The sequence below is a fragment of the Callithrix jacchus genome, chromosome 22, assembly GCF_049354715.1.
Source record: "Callithrix jacchus isolate 240 chromosome 22, calJac240_pri, whole genome shotgun sequence".
Classification (NCBI taxonomy): Eukaryota; Metazoa; Chordata; class Mammalia; order Primates; family Cebidae; genus Callithrix; species Callithrix jacchus.
This window is the reverse complement of record NC_133523.1, coordinates 49,101,940-49,116,073: the sequence shown is the minus strand read 5'-3', so window position 1 is coordinate 49,116,073 and position 14,134 is coordinate 49,101,940. Positions and strand designations below refer to the sequence as shown.

Here is a 14,134-nt window from a genome sequence, read left to right as displayed (position 1 = left end):
ATACAGGTAGTTCCCATATACATGTTCTTCTGTGTTGGCTAATGATACCTTTTAATTTTATTTTATTCTTTTGAGATGGAACCTAACTCTGTCATTTTGTGGTGCAATCTCAGCTCACTGCAACCTCTGCCTTTTGGGTTCAAGTGACTCTCCTGCCTCAGCCTCTCAAGCTGGCATTACCAGCACATGTTACCATGCCTAACCAATTTTTAGTTCTTTTATAGAGATGGGGTCTCCCCATGTTGGCCAGACTGGTCTCAAACTCCTGACCTCACGTAATCTGCCTGCCTCAGCCTCCCAAAGTGCTGGGATTATAGGCACAAGCCACTGTGCTCGGCCTAATGCTACTTTCATACATAACCATGGTACATCTGGGAGCCTTAAAAATTCACATGGGCGTAATATTTATTAAAGAAATTAGAGACAGAGTTTCAGTGGGTTTTAAAATTTTTGTTTGTTTTTTTTTTAAGTCTCTAAATCTCCGAAAATATTTCTTTTCATAAAACTGATGCCCTGGAAATCCTGAAAGAAGAAAAAGAAATAACATGCAGTATTCTCCCCTCACTGATCTCCTGATTTCCTCCTACCTAACCCGCAAGCAGTACTGAGAAAATAGCCTGTCTACTCCTTGTTGACAGAGAGGCCGGTGTTAGACTAAGCTTCCTGATATAAAAATCAATAACCCCACATGAATTGTATCCGGCAATGTTTTCAGCCAGTAAGAAATGATCATGCAAGACTGACATTCACATGAGCAGGGCGTGCAGCAAGCAGAGCCCCACGGTGTCCCTATTCCCTGCCTGGGAATAATCCCTCTAACACAGTGGACTGAGCTGGAATCAGGGCTGAGTAGAGCAGCCATGCTGAGCTGAGGAGGCAGAGGTGGGGGGTCCCGGTAGCTGAAGTGAATGGAAGTAACGGACGGAGTCATCGGGAAGGAAGGCAGTCGTTGGGAAGGATGCCTCAGAAGTCTATTTCTGTAAACACCAATATGTCTTTGATACACTCGTTTTCTTTCTTTTGGATACATACTGAGCAGTGGGATTGCTAGATCACATGCTGATTCTGTTTTTAGTTTTTCAAGGAAGAACCACACAGTTTTCCATAGCGGTTGTACTAACTTATATTCACACTAATAGTGTAGGAGAATTTCTCGTTCTCCACATCCTCGCCAGCGTCTGTTATTTATTTTTTCCTTTTAATGACAGCCATTTATTTTTTTTTTTTGAGACAGAGTTTCGCTCTTGTTACCCAGGCTGGAGTGCAATGGCACGATCTTGGCTCACCGCAACCTCCGCCTCCTGGGTTCAGGCAATTCTCCTGCCTCAGCCTCCCGAGTAGCTGGGATTACAGGCACGTGCCACCGTGCCCGGCTAATTTTTGTATTTTTAGTAGAGACGGAGTTTCACCATGTTGACCAGGATGGTCTCGATCTCTTGACCTTGTGATCCACCCGCCTCGGCCTCCCAAAGTGCTGGGATTACAGGCTGGAGCCACCGTGCCCGGCCCTGAATTTAGGTGTTCTTGTAAGGACTATTAGCTCAGCTAATTGAGTGTCTATTCCTGGGGAGAGTGACTGCTGCTTATCCTGCCTTATGTACTTCTTGCTCTACTGGCTGTCAGCTAAGGGCTCGCCCTAGAGGACAGAGATCCTGCCACGTTCTGTGCGCTGTAAACTGTTAAATTATTTCCTAGGTTTCAACTTGGAGGCTTTTTTGTCTAATAGAGCCATCATGACAATGGCTTGGAAGCATGTGTCAACTGAGATGGAGAAAAATGTTGCATTAGATTGCTTCAAAGCGTGTGGCAAGATGTAATATATATTTCAGGTTAGACTCTTTCCTGAGATGTCCCTTACAGTCGTGCTCTGGGAAGAGGGAGGTCTGGATTAGAGAGAAGAGAGAGGGAGACTGGCTCTATGGTTTAGAAGGAGCTTTACTTTTTTTTTTTTTTTTTAAATTTTTGGAATCATTTCAGGCTCCTGTGCTATAATGGCAGTTTGAACCACTGGAGCCAAGATTTCAGCCCAGAGAACAGTCAGTCTTTCTGGACCATCTGTGAGACTGGTCCTGAACCCAGCCACCTCCACCTCTGGGGACAATTCCATCTCCAGCGGCTTTTGCCACAGGCTGGAAAGGGTCGAGGCTGCTTAGTCTTGCTGCGAGGCGATCCATAAATGCCCCGACCAGCCACATCAGTAGCAACTAGCAGATGCCCCTTGGGGATTCTGGGTGTTGCAAAGCTGCTGCTAGAGCCTCTCTGATCTTTCTCTCTCTCTTTTGGGCCTCTCCTCCTCCCGGTTCCTATTATTAAAGACAGAAGTGGCCACTTTCAGGGGGTTCTCTAAGCTGCTATCTGGTTCTATACCTTGCTTTTGTAGATTCCTTTTAATATCGGGAGCTGTTTTTGGAATAAACTTGTCCTTCAGGACAAGCTGTTTCTCTATTGAATTAGGGGATAAGGAGATGTACTCTATTAGTGTGGCTCTTAGCCTTTCCACAAAGCCTACAGGATTCTTTTTTCTTTTTTTTGAGACGGAGTTTCGCTGTTGTTACCCAGGCTGGAGTGCAATGGCGCGACCTCGGCTCACCACAACCTCCGCCTCCTGGGTTCAGGCAATTCTCCTGCCTCAGCCTCCTGAGTAGCTGGGATTACAGGCACGCACCACCGTGCCCACCTAATTTTTGTATTTTTAGTAGAGACGGGGTTTCACCATGTTGACCAGGATGGTCTCCATCTCTTGACCTCGTGATCCACCCGCCTCGGCCTCCCAAAGTGCTGGGATTACAGGCGTGAGCCACCGCGCCCGGCCTGCAAGGCTCCTTTAATGGAGGCGGTGTGCTAGATGACCTGCTATTGTGGCCCCTGCCTTTACCCTTAAAAAAATGGTTCCAGTTAACTTCTGAACGTAACACCCCCTTACTATTAACTACTGTCTTAATCAGAGACCAAAGAGGTGCCTTAAAAAAACGTAGAAATCACATGACCATTTTCCTATGGGACAGTATTGGGACTAAAATCTGGCTGTGGAAGACATGGTACCTCTAACTGTTGAAAGCAGAACTCTCCCGTCAACAGAAGTAGCAGTAAAAAAAACACAAAATAGGAAAGTTGTGAGACTGCGATGGACTGCAGAGAACCAGTCTGATGAATGTGTCTGGTGAAGGGGCTTTCTATTTCCACTAGGTGGCGATGTTGGCTCAGAAATACCATGTGCTCGGCCGGACGCGGTGGGTCACGCCTGTAATCCCAGCACTTTGGGAGGCCGAGGCGGGTGGATCACGAGCTCAAGAGATCGAGACCATCCTGGTCAACATGGTGAAACCCCGTCTCTACTAAAAATACAAAAATTAGCTGGGCACGGTGGTGCGCGCCTGTAATCCCAGCTACTCAGGAGGCTGAGGCAGGAGAATTGCCTGAACCCAGGAGGCGGAGGTTGTGGTGAGCTGAGATTGCACCATTGCACTCCAGCCTGGGTAACAAGAGCGAAACTCCGTCTTAAAAAAAAGAAAACAAGGAAATACCATGTGCTCGTTAGGAGTTGGCAAGGGGAGGTTACACAAGCCAATCATGGTCAGTCAGTAAATACAACTTAGCTGTGACTTATTTCATTGAAGAAACCCAACTCCATAATAAGCAGAAGCCCAGAAACTTAAAAAAACCCTTGGGAGTCTCTCTTCACAATATCTCCACATTCCCATATTTCCTCCAAAATATCCCCTAAATCAGTTCCTACTTCATCTTTGTAATGGCTTTCACCTTAATTTAGATAATCTGTGTGTCTTGTATTTACTGTTTAAAAAGCTTGATTACACGTCAGGAGAGCTGAGGCTAATTCTTTGTTCTGTGTGTGTGTGTGTGGGTGTGTGGCTGGGGGAGTGTTTTGCACAGGAGAAGGTTTAGCAGCATGACTGGCCTCTAGAGGCCAGTCACAAATCCTGCGGTTCAGCAAAGATTCTCTCCTGAACTTGGTTTTACTTATGCTTCCCTGCGCCTTCTTCTTCTTTTTTGAGACGGAGTTTCGCTCTTGTTACCCAGGCTGGAGGGCAATGGCGCGATCTCGGCTCACCGCAACCTCCGCCTGCCTCCTGGGTTCAGGCAATTCTCCTGCCTCAGCCTCCCGAGTAGCTGGGATTACAGGCACGCGCCACCATGCCCAGCTAATTTTTGTATTTTTAGTAGAGACGGGGTTTCACCATGTTGACCAGGATGGTCTCGATCTCTTGACCTCGTGATCCACCCGCCTCGGCCTCCCAAAGTGCTGGGATTACAGGCGTGAGGCACCGCGCCCGGCCTTAAATCTTCTTCTTTACTAGGCCTGGACCTTAGACTTCTGTGTCCATCCTTGCCACACCCACTTTTAGCAAGAACCTGCTAAGTAGGTTTCATGAGAATTCCCCTATCCTTGCTATCTGATCACGTTCCTCATCATCCACCTGTTAAACTGAACTAAATATGGCCTGAGAAGGACTCTGTACTTCTGTATTTCAGTCACTGTGGATGAACTGCCGCCTAAGTTAATAAGCAGCCAAGATTGAAAACCTAACTCAGGAGTATGCACCTGTAAGAGTAGCTGGGTCTTGGCCAGTCTCAGCAGCCATATTTAAATATTTAAATCATTCAAAGTGCTGAGTGTTTGAACTGTGTTTAAATAAGGCACATGCCAACCCTGGAACGAACCTGGCTGTTCTGTACTGCACTTCTGATTTCTGTATGTCATTTCCTTTTCTTTCTTTTTGTCTATAAATCTCCTTCCACCACGGGGCTGCCCTGGAGTCTGAATCTGCTGTGATTCTGTGGGCAGCCCGTGAATCTTTTATTGTTGAATTAAACGCCTTTAAATTGAATTCAGCTGAAGATTTTCTTTTATCATACCCTTAATGTTTAAGTCCTGGGTCTGCCTTTACCAGGAGTCTACCCTTGATACCCAGTCAGGTTTCTGCTTGTGGTTTCCCACCCGCTGATTGTCTCACTCCCTCGAATACAAAACCAACAGTCCTTGCTATACTGGGAAGTGAAGGTCAGTCTCTCCTCCATTGCAATTGTCTTGAACGGTATTACCATTTGCAGAGTGTCTGGATGTTTTTTTTTTTACACCTGATAATCTCACATTCACTTTTGACATCTTAGAAGAAATTTTCTTTTTTTTTCTTTGGAATTTCTTCAGTAATCTGTCGCCTCTAAATATCCTGAATGATTACATAAATATGTCTTAGATTCCGTCCTACATCATCTCTTCACATCTCCACAACAGTAGTCACATCCTTCTTAATTATATATAATTGTTGTCTTCATTCCTCTTTCTTTTTTTTTTTTTTTTTTTTTAGGCAGAGTTTTGCTCTTGTTACCCAGGCTGGAGTGCAATGGCGTGATCTCGGCTCACCGCAACCTCTGCCTCCTGGGTTCAGGCAATTCTCCTGCCTCAGCCTCCTGAATAGCTGGGACTACAGGCACGCGCCACCATGCCCAGCTAATTTTTTGTATTTTTAGTAGAGACGGGGTTTCACCATGTTGACCAGGATGGTCTCGATCTCTTGACCTCGTGATCCACCTGCCTCGGCCTCCCAAAGTGCTGGGATCATAGGCGTGAGCCACCGCGCCCGGCCTTAATTCCTCTTTCTGAATAGAAGCTCTAATAAGACACCACACTATCCATGAAAGCACAGCCAAGTGCAGGGCATAGAGAGGACGTTCAAATGGTGACCTATTTCCACTTGCTTCCTAAATTTTAGAACTGGTTTTCCCACCCGCCTTTGGGTAGGAAAGTATGACATTTTCATGCTTGACCACAGATTTATCTTGCAAATGTCTCAGGTGTGTGATTGTATTGCTGGGGAAAGAAATCTCTTCAAAACATATTCACCAGCCATCATAAAAACCCCCACGACGTTTCCAGCTTGGTCTTTATTGTTCCTGCTTGTGAAACGAAAAATAAATCTTGGGGCCCCACAACCACTAAGCTAAAAGGAAAACTCAGGCTGGGAACTGCTTATGGTCAACATGCCTCGCATTCTAATTAAAGTTACCAATATGCTCACCAAGATAAATGCATATCTGATTGCCTCCTTTGGAGAAGCTAATCAGAAACTTTAAAGAATGGAACCATTTGGCCGGGCGCGGTGGCTCACGCCTGTAATCCCAGCACTTTGGGAGGCCGAGGCAGGTGGATCACGAGGTCAAGAGATTGAGACCATCCTGGTCAACATGGTGAAACCCCGTCTCAACTAAAAATACAAAAAATTAGCTGGGCATGGTGGTGCGTGCCTGTAATCCCAGCTACTCGGGAGGCTGAGGCAGGAGAATTGCCTGAACCCAGGAGGTGGAGGTTGCGGTGAGCCGAGATCGCACCATTGCACTCCAGCCTGGGTAACAAGAGAGAAACTCTGTCTCAAAAAAAAAAAAGAAAGAGGAACAACTTGAAACAGCCAGGAAGTTTCTATCTTATGAAATGGACTATAAATCTCGATCAGTAACAGTCAACAGATCACTCTGAAATTAGTCTATTGCCTTCAGACGTTGACAGGTACAAGAGGTTTTCTGAGTTTGATGCAGACCAGAAAGGCTTTACTACCATTACTTACGTTCCTTGTGTATGAGAGAGTATCAGTGCCCAGAGGGATGAAACACACTCCTTGAAATTCTAAATGAAGGCAGCTGGAAGAAAAATGGACAGGTTGGACTCAGTGAATTGTTGCAGCCGGGTGCTGGTTAACAAGGAAGGGTGTCTGGAAGGCAGCCTGCTGTACTATGAAAACTGCGGAAGAGAACCTAGACAAAAGAGTTCCAGCTCCAGTGGGCCACAGTTACAGCAGGGACCAGGCTTCCAGTGTGACGGACCTGGGCAGATCTGTGTTTGTTAAACAGGCCTTGTTTGTGCTTTGCTGGGAATGAAGTTCCTTCAAGGACAAAGAAAAGCACACTTTTCTTCTTTTGAGCATATTTGCTCTTACTTAAAATCTGCTAAATTCTAAAACATACAGTCCTTCACCAGTCTCAGAGACTCCTTTGGAAATAAACTGATTTCAAGCTGTTCTAAAGAACCCCAGCATTTTGCATAAGTTTTTTTTTTTTTTGAGACGGAGTTTCGCTCTTGTTACCCAGGCTGGAGTGCAATGGCGTGATCTCGGCTCACCGCAACCTCCGCCTCCTGGGTTCAGGCAATTCTCCTGCCTCAGCCTCCCGAGTAGCTGGGATTACAGGCACGCGCCACCATGCCCAGCTAATTTTTTGTATTTTGAGTAGAGATGGGGTTTCACCGTGTTGACCAGGATGGTCTCCATCTCTTGACCTCGTGATCCACCCGCCTCGGCCTCCCAAAGTGCTGGGATTACAGGCGTGAGCCACCGCGCCCGGCCCATGTCAGCCTTTTTTAAGGAGGGAAAAAGCCCTACTGTTTTTAAAGAATGGCAAGCGTAAGCTCAGCACTAGGTGAATAGACACACTGCGTGTGTGCATATGTGGTGCTTTCATGTGTTGTGTTGGGTTGTTTCTAGGCTGGACCGTTAAACACTGTGTGAGGCCGGGTGGCCATTTTTATAACTGTCTCGGTGTTTTATGGCCATTAGTTACCACTTTTGATGTTCAGGAAGAGCTACATGCATTTATAGACCCAGAAGAGGTGGACTTCACGTGCCTTGTTTTTAACTAAGAACTGGAAGCATGAGTCCGTAAAACTGATTAAAATGGTCAGAACAGGAGCTGAAGTGTTAATGATTTTCTTTAAAACGCATGCAGAACACACACACGCGCACTCACACATACAGCAGCCAAATGGTGGATCTAAATGGAGCTGTGGTGGCGAGAACTCTGGGCAGTGGAATCTTGCCCCCAAATGCGCAGCGTTCCGTGTTGGAGATGGCGACGCCCTCTTTTGTTTATTTCCCATATAAAACAATGCAGGCCCTGTCCTGAAAATCATCACCCAAGCAAGAATGAGGAACACCGTCTTCCCAAACAGGACACCTTCCTGGCCTATGATGAACCTTGGGGCCTGGCTCTGGCATGCACAGCCGTGTCCTACTCTGCCCTCTCTGTTCTGATCCTTGTGGTGTTTGTGTGGCACTGAGACACTCCTCGGAGCTACATCTTCCTTGTCTCCCTCATGTTCTGCTTTTTCTCTTCCTTGCTCTTCATCGGCCGCCCAGCCCCTGCCACCTGCCTCCTCCGACAGACCACCTTTGCAGTTACGTTCACAGTGGCTGTGTCAACCATCACTGCGGTCATCGCCTTCCGGGCTCAAAGGCAGCAGGGTCTGAAAGGGGATGAGTCCCCAGAAACTTTCTGTTGTCTTCCTTTGCCCCTTTATCCAAGTGACCCTCCGTGGCATCTGGCTGCGGGCATACCCTCCCTTCATAGACAAGGACCCGAGGGCCACGCCTGGCTACATGGTCATCCAGTGGAATGAGGGCTCTGTCACTGCCTTATATTCTATATTGGGCTATTTGGGCTTCTTAATTTTGGGGATCCTTGCTGTAGCCTTTCTGGCAAGGAACTTGGCTGATGCCTTCCACAAAGCCAAGTTCCTCACCTTCAGCATCTGGTGTCCTGCAGTGTTTGGGAGGCCTTCCTCCCACAGCACCCAGGGCAAGGCCACAGTGGCCGTGAGATCTCCATCATGGGCTCCAGCGCTGGGTTACCTGGCTGCATCTTTGCTCTCAAGTGCTATGTGATCCTCTTTCATCCAGAAAGGAACACTCTTCAATGTTTAAATAAGAAGCCTAGGCCAGGCGTGGTGGCTCACGTCTGTAATCCCAGCACTTTGGACACCAAAGTGGCTAGATTGCTTGAGCCCAGGAGTTTGAGACCAGCCTGGGCAATGTGGCAAAACCCCATCTCTACAAAATATACAGACATTAGCTGCAGGTGGTGGCAGTGCCTGTAGTCCCAGCTACTCAGGAGGCTGAAATGGGAGGTCAAGGCTACAGGGAGCCGAGATCACACCACTGCACTCCAGCCTGGAAGACAGAGCGTCACTTGGTCTCAATAAATTAAATAAATAAGAAGCCCAAAAAACCAGAAAGAGACCAAACAATAAACAGATTGAGGACTGTAATGATCATTAGTGGTAGAGAATTTGTAACCTAATTGAAGAAAGCATACCTGAAAATTAGTAAAGACTGAACTATTTGAACAAAATGGCAATGAAAGATAGGAAATTTCAGAGGCAAAACCTGAATATCCAGCGAATAATAAAAGGATTCTGGCTGGCTCAAAGGTAGTGAGTTTTACCAACTGATTGTCCACAGTCAGTCACAGACCAAATTCCTCATTCTGCTCTTTCACCCCTCCTCACTAATGCGCTTGACTAGTCATTAATGAAGGGGGAAAAAAAAGATGCTAAGCCTAATTGATAGTCAAAAATTCAAATTTAAGAAAACGAAATAGTTAATTACTTCTCACTACAATGACAAAAATTACAAATCTGTAATCACTAAGTGTTGATTGGGATGTGGAGCATATAGACAGGTCTGTGGGTGGGGCGCGGTGGCTCACGCCTGTAATCCCAGCACTTTGGGAGGCCGAGGCGGGTGGATCACGAGGTCAAGAGATCGAGACCATCCTGGTCAACATGGTGAAACCCCGTCTCTGCTAAAAATACAAAAAATTAGCTGGGCATGGTTGCGCGTGCCTGTAATCCCAGCTACTCGGGAGGCTGAGGCAGGAGAATTGCCTGAACTCAGGAGGCGGAGGCTGCAGTGAGCTGAGATCGCGCCATTGCACTCCAGCCTGGGTAACAAGAGCGAAACTCTGTCTCAAAAAAAAAAAAAGGTTCTGTGAAGACACTAGAACTGACTGGGATTTTAGCACCGAAATCAACCTCAAAGTTCGATTGTGCACCCTTCGTTGCATTACAGATGGTGCCATGCTGGGCCACAGAGCTTGCCCCAGGTCCCGAAGCAAAGTGGCAGTGCCTGGACTAGAAGTTCATCCCTATCAATTTTCACTTACGGAATCTCAGGGCTCAGTAAAGAACGACGATTGACGGAGTCACACAGCAACTGGTGCGACAGGGACAGGTTTCCGGAATTCCAGTGTCTTAATACCAAGCCCTTGTAGCATTTCTCAGAGAGAACAAAACCATTGGTCTTGTGTGCTCAGAAGAAAGCTTAGTGGTCATAAAATCCAATACATACAAAACTTGCAGATCAACGCACCAAGACCCTGGAGGAAGTGACGGCGGTAACTTGTCCAAATCTCCAGAGAAAAGGTAAGAATGGTGATCATCAAAGATGCTGACACTGTGTGCCGGCTATTGCTCTGAGGGTCCCTTAATTCTCACAACAACCCCTATATTTTAACATCAAATTCTAACATCATCCTCACTTTACCTATGGGGAAACTGAGGCACGGTGTCTCTCTCTCTCTCGCCTGAGGCCCTAATAGTAAGGAAGCAGAGGAGGGGTTCCAGACACTATTTCACAAAAAGGGAAACCGAGGCCCAGAGAGGGTGAAAAGTCACGGGCTCACCCTCTCCGGAACGAGTGGTACTGGATAGGTGGCCTCAAAGACATAGCTTGACTCAGAACCCACAGCCCCTTCAACTCCGCTTCCTCCCCTCCCATGGGCGGCTGTGAAGTCACAGGGGAAGTGGGAGGGGCCGTTACCATGGAGACTGGCCCATTCAGAAACAGGGTAGAAACTGGGAGTTGCCCTCATGTCCCGGGCCACCACTTTGGAGCCAGCATTTTCGGTCTCGGAAATGAGACCCAGAGCGCCTCGCGCGAGCAGCCCCAACTTCTCCGCAGGCGACTTGCGGCACCGGCCGGGTGACGGAAGCACCCTGGACCCTGGACTTGACAGACGCAGAATGAGGACCGAGCCGCCGCAATGCGCGTGTGCAACTCTGTCCTGGCCTTATGGCATCTCCACCAATCGGAATCCTGCTTTTTGCCTGGCCCCGCCTTATTCCCAGACTTCCGGTGTCTCGCTGGCTCCAAAAGAACGTTCAAAGTGGAGGACTCGGCGACTTCCAGAGACTTCTGGGTATTGTAGTCTCAAAGGTGTAGAGCAACAGGAGGAGCACGTTTGAGTAAAAAGAAACTTGGAATACAAATGCCTAAACCAGTGATGATTTGGCGGGTTGGAAACACTGGTTAGATGCTTTCACCCGCTGTTATTTGTGGGGAAAGCAGGAAGGGAGGAGAAGGAAGGCGGCCGCAGAGGCTTCTGGGAGTTCTGCTTCAGCCGACTGAGCAAGGGCTGGGAGCTGCGACTCCCGCCCCGGATCCGGAAGTGGTCGCCGAGGCCTCCTGGCAGCCAATGTGAATGCGAGAAGTCCCTGATCCAGGCGTCCCGCTCTCCCCGGCCCCGCTCTCCAGGTCCTACCACGATGACTGACTCGTTTGCGGCCTTGGGACCGGTTGTAGGGCGCTTGACCGTCACTAGTAGACGTTTCTGATTGTGTCGCGGTCACCATGGTAACGACTTTCGCTTCCCTTCCGCCCTCTATGGTGACGTCATTGGAGGAGGCCGGGCTGGGGTGGGTTGGGGACAGGGAGTGCGCATGCGCCTGGGGCGAGGAGGCGGGAGGAGGGGAGATCCGTGGGAGGACCGAGCTCCCGGGTGGGCTTGGAGGAGTTCCCGTGACCTTCCGGGTTGTTTGTGCGGATGGGGCAGCTTTATTTAAATAATAATACGCGTGCGGGCGACCTGCCCGATTTCTGGCGGCGTGCTTTCTAGTAAGTGCGCAGAGACTTTTCGCAAGAATTGATTCACTCTTTTCCCCTTCCTTCCCGATTTTTGGTTGGAAACCCAGACTTTCTTTCACGCCTGTCGCCAGGTTAACTAGGTCACTGTTTGCTCTCAGGAGCAACCCTTCCTCCCGCAGTTCGCTTGGTCCTTGATTACAGCTTCGTGGCCAAGGATACAGCGGCGAGCTCGACAGCTGAATGGCCTCAGACCTTAGGAGTTTCTCAATACCAGGGTTATTAACACTGGGGGCTGACACTGCTTTGTTGTGGGGGGGCTGGCTGCCCTGTGCGTTGTAGGATGCCGAGGATCTTCCCTGACCTCCACCCACTGGATGCCAGGAAAAATCCTCTCCAGCCTCCAGCTCCCTGGTTGTGACAACCAAAAGTGTCTCCAGACATTGCCGAATGTCCGCTGGGGCTGAAGTCAGCTTATTGAGAACTGCTCTAACGGTTTTCCTGAACACTCTTCTATGCCTTCTTATAACTTGGTCACCCAGTAAACTCTCACCAGCTGGTTGAAATCTCATGTGGATGACACGATCTGACACATTAATTTCATTTTAAATCAAATTTAAAAGCATCCCCACCATCAAAGGGAAGGGATGATTAAATGTACAAAGGCCATTAATGGTATGCAGGAGAAGTTACAAAAAAACTAACATCAAGCACGTGGGCATGTGATCATCTGGTTAGCATATAAAACCTTATAATGATAAATGAATTTATAAAGCTAGTTTAAAAATTAGTTAATACTGGGTTCCACCAAAATAAAATATATCATTTTTGCCTAAGTTATCTATGGAGGAGGGATTGGCATTCTTTTCTGATATGGTTTGGCTGTGTCCCCACCCAAATCTTATCTTGAATTCCCACATTTGGGAGGGACCCGTGGGAGGTAATTGAATCATGGGGGCAGGTCTTTCCCATGCTGTTCTTGTGATAGTGAATAAGTCTCACGAGATCTGATGGTTTTTTATAAAGGGGAGGTTCACTGCACAAGCTCTCTTCTCTTGTCTGCCGCCATGTGAGACGTGCCTTTGACCTTCTGCCATGATTGTGAGGCCTCCCCAGCCACGTGAAACTGTAAGTCCATTAAACCTTTCTTTTGTAAATTGCCCAGTCTTGGGTATGTTGTATCAGCAGTATGAAAACAGTCTAATACATCTTACATCTGTCTGTCATCAACTTACTGGGTGGTTTCCGTGGCTTTTAGCAGTTTATTACACTTTAAAGGATCGTTTGCACACGAATCGCTATAAGAAAAGACAAGAGCTTCCTATGAGCTGTTATGCAAACACAGCCATATCAACTCAGTCAGAATGTTTCAAATGAAAGATCATAACAGTCACTGGTGCTAGCAGGCCTGGTGTGCTGGCAGTGCCTGAGCTATGGTTGCAGGATTGCTGTGGAAACACTGTCTATAATTCCCACAATGACCGTATGAAATAGGTACAGTGTGCATCCCCATTTAACAGAGGAGGACACGGAGACACAAGTAAAGAAGTTGCAATGATATAGTACAGAGCGTTCTCATGTATCCCTTCCCCGCTGCTCCCTCTACTGTTAACGTCTTATGTAATCCTAGTAGATGTGTCAAAACTGTAACATTGCTACAGTACTGTTAACTGCAGACTTTATTGGCACTTCCCCAGTGTTTCCTCTAAAGTCCTCTTCCTGTTCTGGGGTCACATGTGGGACAGCACATGACGTTGAGTTGCCATGTCTTCCTGCCCTCCTCTGATCCGCAACAGTGTCTCTGACTTTCCTTGTTTTTGATGACCTTGACGGTTTTGAGGAGTACCGACCGGGTGTTCTGTGAAACATGTCTCCGTTTGGAATTGTCTGATGCTTGCTCATGACTAGACTCGGGTTATGGGGAAGGACTGACTTAAAAAAATTTTTTTTAAATTTTAATTAAAAATTTTAAACTGATACTCCGTTCAATTATTAGACAATCTTTAACCCATGTTTGGAAAAACCGGGATAAGTGAATCTCCTTTTTCACTAGAAATGTTAGAAAATGTAACTGCAGCTCAGTTTTAGCATTCAAATTGAGATGTGCTGTAAGTGAAAAATACACAGTGGATTTCAAAGACATAATAGGAAAAGAAGGACAGGACCGATCTCATTAACCATTGTTTGTATCGGTTACTTGTTACAATGTATCTTGGGTAGATTGAATTAAATCGTGCCTGTTGTTCAAACTGATTTTTACCGGCTTCTGGGCTAGCAGGAAGTGTGAAATATATAAATACGGCTCACAGGTTCCTATCGGGTGACACTGCCCTAAATAGTAGCAATACATTAATTGAGAAATACATGCCAGGCAGTGTGTTTTAGAAATATTATCTCATTTAGAACACATGGACAGAGAGAGGGAAACAACACACACTGGGGCCTGTTGGGGTGTGGGGTTGTGGGGAGGGAGAGCACTGGGAAAAATA

The 14,134-nt window shown here is 47.2% G+C and overlaps 2 protein-coding genes and 1 pseudogene across 16 annotated transcripts in view; all 3 read left to right on the top strand.

Annotated features, from left to right (window-relative positions):
• Positions 1 to 14,134, top strand: part of LOC100405843 (zinc finger and SCAN domain-containing protein 5A-like) — a 128,615-nt gene that overhangs the window by 8,413 nt on the left and 106,068 nt on the right. For 2 of the 5 annotated variants that reach the window (XM_035285276.3, XM_035285275.3), the window contains exons 1-2: positions 11,223 to 11,417; positions 12,672 to 12,773. The gene's annotated coding sequence lies outside the window, so the exon portion shown is untranslated. Of the gene's footprint in view, positions 1 to 9,854; positions 10,208 to 11,222; positions 11,418 to 11,501; positions 11,679 to 12,671; positions 12,774 to 14,134 lie in introns of those variants that run through there. The other 3 variants (XM_078361680.1, XM_078361681.1, XM_078361682.1) reach the window with 3 other exon arrangements.
• Positions 1 to 14,134, top strand: part of LOC100402578 (zinc finger and SCAN domain-containing protein 5A) — a 112,217-nt gene that overhangs the window by 8,413 nt on the left and 89,670 nt on the right. For 2 of the 11 annotated variants that reach the window (XM_078361671.1, XM_078361669.1), the window contains exons 2-3: positions 9,855 to 10,207; positions 12,672 to 12,773. The exons of 2 other annotated variants lie outside the window; for them this stretch is intronic. In XM_078361671.1, the coding sequence (XP_078217797.1) occupies positions 12,741 to 12,773 (33 nt within the window). In that variant the 5' untranslated portion in view covers positions 9,855 to 10,207; positions 12,672 to 12,740. Of the gene's footprint in view, positions 1 to 9,854; positions 10,208 to 11,222; positions 11,418 to 11,501; positions 11,679 to 12,671; positions 12,774 to 14,134 lie in introns of those variants that run through there. 7 more of the 11 variants (XM_054250528.2, XM_054250527.2, XM_078361672.1 and 4 more) reach the window with 4 other exon arrangements.
• LOC144580924 (vomeronasal type-2 receptor 116-like) lies at positions 8,002 to 8,881 on the top strand (annotated as a pseudogene).